The 4,184-nt window shown below is 46.7% G+C and overlaps 1 protein-coding gene across 1 annotated transcript; it reads right to left on the bottom strand.

Annotated features, from left to right (window-relative positions):
• Positions 1 to 3,303: 3,303 nt before the first annotated feature.
• Positions 3,304 to 3,699, bottom strand: LOC147974242 (uncharacterized). Its single transcript, XM_087519406.1, has one exon. It carries the CDS (start codon positions 3,697 to 3,699, stop codon positions 3,304 to 3,306), a length of 396 nt encoding a protein of 131 aa, XP_087375532.1.
• Between the last annotated feature and the right edge of the window lie 485 nt (positions 3,700 to 4,184).

The following is a 4,184-nucleotide window of genomic DNA, read 5'->3' as shown; positions in this document are numbered from 1 at the left end:
ATCAACACTCTGGTAAGAGCATCAGCTGCGGGCCTGAACAAGTAAAGAGGGTGGCTGTAATATAATATATGTACTGAACATGAATCATTACCTAATATCCATCCTAGATTATCTTTATTCATATCTGTCAGACTAATATATCACGGGATTGTGATATACTCTTAATCCCCTAAACCGAGGACCATCAAATATATTTGTGATCTCCCTTTTATGGTTAAGATTAGACAGGATTGCACATACTTGTCTATACAATTAAGACGTAATGGAAAGGCCCGGGCGTGGTCTATTCCTTCCCATACTTAGCACTATACATCACCCATCCATCCTATTCATTTATTTGCGTTGCCTTTGCTATCCTAACAGTGCGTCCACTATGCCACACAAACTGTCCCCTCGTTCCAGTGCTTGTATTTTTCTTGGTTACTCTCCTCACCAGAATGGATACCATTGCATGAATCTCACCACACACTACATAATAATTCTCGCCACGTTGTTTTCGATGAAAACTCGTTTCCCTTTGCCTCCTCGCGGCCAACTCCTACTGCCTCATATGATTTTCTTGACGACCTTCCTCCCATATTAGTCTAGCAATATCTACTCCCTCCATTCCTAAGTATAAGCCCTATTAAAGATTTCAATATGGACAACATACGGAGCAAAATGAGTGAATCTATATATATCTGTATGTAGTTCGTATTCAAATCTCTAAAAAGGCTTATATTTAGGACAGAGGGAGTAGCTCTCAATACCTTGTACTGCAATTATGGACGGATGTGTAAACAAAATTGTCCCCTGGTGGCCCTGGTCTATAGATCATGGACAACGCTAACGCCCACACGTGTGGTGGGAGCGAAACCCGCCCACACGCCCTATAACAAACATACTGCGTCATGTCACCGCATGCATGCATGTGGAAATCTTTTTGGATTTTCAGTTTTTAAAATGTTTTATACTTTAAATAAAAAATCCGATTGAAGATCCGTTTTCACCATTAAATCACTCGCGACGAGATCTTCGGAACTAGATCTCATATCAATATATTTCGATGAATTTTTTTTGGCTAAAAGTTGCCATGTCTATTGCACATGAATTGTCATGGTGTTTACACTGAAGTTGCCATGATATGTTTCAACTATTTTCTTCTACATTTAAAAGTAAATTTTGACATTTATAAAACGAGGAATTAAGAAATTAGACTTGCCATGAACCATAAACTAAAATTGCCATGATACATGCATTTAAAATTGCCATGGTTCATACAAAAAATAATTTTCATGGTCAAAGTACTGGAGTTGCCATCATCAAAATAATGAAATTGCCATGCTCTACAAACTGAAATTGCCACATGGCAACTTTAGTTTAAGCACTATGGCAACTACAGTGTAAACATCGTGGTAACTTTTGGGCAAAAAAAATTCGTCGAAACATATCAACATGGGGTCTAGTTTTGAAGATCTCATCGAGACAGATTTAATGGTGAAAACCGATTTTTAATTCAATTTTTTAATTAGGCCGAAAACCAAAAAGATTCCTACTGATGTCGTATGTTCACATGTGGTAAAATGAGTGATAAAGAAGGCGTGTGGGTGATGTGCAAGATGCCATACATGTGGGCGTTAGTTTTTCTCTAGATCATTATACGACAAAAAATTGTAGGGGAGGTGCAACATATATGACGGAAAGACAGCAGAGCGTTGATTTTCATTGATGAAGAAGATGGTAAGGTACATGGTAAACCGGAGGCCCAAGGAAAACAAAACTGGCGTGGCTGGCATTAGTCCGCCCTGTACACAGAAGTGATCTAGCGAACTCAAGGTGGCTCAAAGAAAGCTGACATCAGTGCGAGCCCAGCGTGTTGCCAGGTCCTTGCCTCATTGATGATGCGGCCATGAACCTGCTCAGCGGAGGAGGAGACGTGATTGAAAACTCTCGCGTTCCGCTCCTTCCAGATGCCCCATGACACAAGCAGGCAAGAGGCATTCCAAATAGCCCGTCTCGGCCGCGGTAGCCCGGCAGTTTGTCGTCTGAATCGCAGCCGCAGTGAGCAGTCTGTGGGCATAGGCAGCGCAGTGAACGACATGCCTAGCGAGGATGCGGTCCTCTTCCACACGTCCGCGGCGAAGGGGCAGGCCACAATAATGTGGTGGGCTGTTTCCGGCGCGGCCTGACATAGAAAGCAGATCGGGTCGTGTTCGATCCTTCGCTTGGCCAAGTTATCCGCCGTCATAATCCTCCCTTGCAACAGTAGCCAGGCGAAGCATTTAGCCCCGGGAGATGCTTTTGCCTTCCAGATTATGAACTTATCGTTGGTTTGAATGCTGCCCTTAAATTGCATCTTGTATGCAGAAGCCGCCGTGTATTCGCCGGACGCTCTCCACTTCCAGGCAATCCGGTCTTCGACGTTGTCATTGATGGTGATGCTCGTAGCAGCCTCCCAGAGATCACAGAGCTCGTGTAGAATCGTCGGCGTTGGGTTGGGCTTGAGGAGCATCAGCCAATGGTTGTCAAGCATCGCCGCTCTGAAGGATAACCGTTTCCCGTTGCAGTGCTTGTACAGGTTGGGCCAGCGATCGGCCGGTCTGTTTCCTGTAGCCCAATGCGAGCGCCAGAACGACGCCGTTCGCCCATCGCCGATGCAGATTGTTGACGAGGCACGGAATACAGCCTCCGCGTCGGGATCACTCGGCAGGATCAGATTACCCCAAGGCCGGTCTCTATCAGTCCATGTGAGCCAACACCAGCGGGCCCGTAAGGCGCTTCCCTGTCTCTGCAGGTCATGGATGCCCAGCCCTCCGAGCTCTCGAGGCCGACAGACATTGCTCCATCTTACTAAGCATTTACCAGCTGGGGAAACCTCGTCCGCCGCCCAAAGGAAGCCCCTACGCAGCCTATCCACCTTCTTGATGAACCACTTTGGCAGCGCAATCGGCATTATCCGATAAATTGCCATTGCAGAGAGGGTGGTCCTAACCAGTTCAATTCTTCCCGGCAGTGCAATCAGCTTGGCTTTCCACCCTCTCAATCTCTTGGACAGACTGTCAAGGGCCGGCTGCAGGTCCTCCCGTCGCAGGCGCCCATCAGTCAGAGGCAAGCCAAGGTAGGTCACCGGGAACTTCCTAATGTCACAGTCAGATTCCTCGACCACACACTCTGCCTCTCCATCAACCATCACTGCATCTGATGGGCGTGGCGGTGCTCTTGGACCAATTTACTCGAAGGCCGGAGACCCGTTGGAAGCAGGAGAGCAACTCGATAGCAGCATGGAGCTCGGTTTTGGATGGGTTGAGGAAGGGCACGGCATCATCAGCGTATATATATATATATATGGATAGGCGGTAGGTCCAGCAGAAATTCCCATGAAACACTATTGAAAGCTTTTGCAATGTCCACTTTCAACAGGATGGCTGGCGTTTTTCGAGCTTTCAGAGTCTTGATCATGGCCTGAACATACATGAAGTTGTCGAGTATTGACCGGTTCTTGATGAATGCGCTCTGACAGGGGGAGATGAGGTTGTGCATCAGCGGCTGGAGGCGCCTGGCAAGGCTTTTAGCAATCAGCTTTGCAAAGCTATGAATTAATTGCTTCAACTTGGGGAGGAGGATCATGATGACGGTGTTAAGAGCATGCAGATTTGAACTAGTGTCATTAATTGCTTCTAGAACTTCCTCTTCGGAGAAATCTTCTTCGAGCTGGCTCATGGCATGTGTACTAAAAGTGTAGCAAATCTGGGAGAACAGTAGCTGATTGGAACGCTTGGCCGGGGAGCCAACCAGTCCATGGAAAAACTCCCAGGCCAGTCTCAATTTATCCTCTTGCCCGACGTATAGCTGCCCCTCGTGCTGAATTGTCTGGATGTAATTCTTGCGTCGTCTTGCCGAGGCCTTCAGATGAAAAAATTTGGTGCATGCGTCTCCTTCCTTGATACCGCGAACCCTAGACTTCTGGCGCCAAATCTTTCTTAGTAGCGCACTGATCCCCAATAGCCGCACCTTGAGGTTGTTTCTGAACCGGTGCTCCTCTGGTGTGAGGGCCCGGTTGTCTCTGGCTTTCTCAAGTTTGTATATTAGCTAATTGATCACATCCATTGTTTGGCCAAGGGAGGAAGTAACATTGCCAAACCATCTTCTACATATAGTTTTCCCTTTGGCGAGATAATGTGTAACTGTACTGATATAAAGTAGTC

Source organism: Triticum urartu, chromosome 4A (genome assembly GCF_056163025.1).
Source record: "Triticum urartu cultivar PI428250 chromosome 4A, HENAU_Tu73, whole genome shotgun sequence".
Taxonomy (NCBI): Eukaryota; Viridiplantae; Streptophyta; class Magnoliopsida; order Poales; family Poaceae; genus Triticum; species Triticum urartu.
The sequence above is the reverse complement of the archived record's forward strand: the minus strand, read 5'-3'. Positions and strand labels throughout refer to the sequence as shown.

Coding starts and splice junctions, on each gene's coding strand:
- LOC147974242 (XM_087519406.1), bottom strand. CDS start 3,699: ATGAGCCAGCTCGAAGAAGATTTCTCCGAAGAGGAAGTTCTAGAAGCA.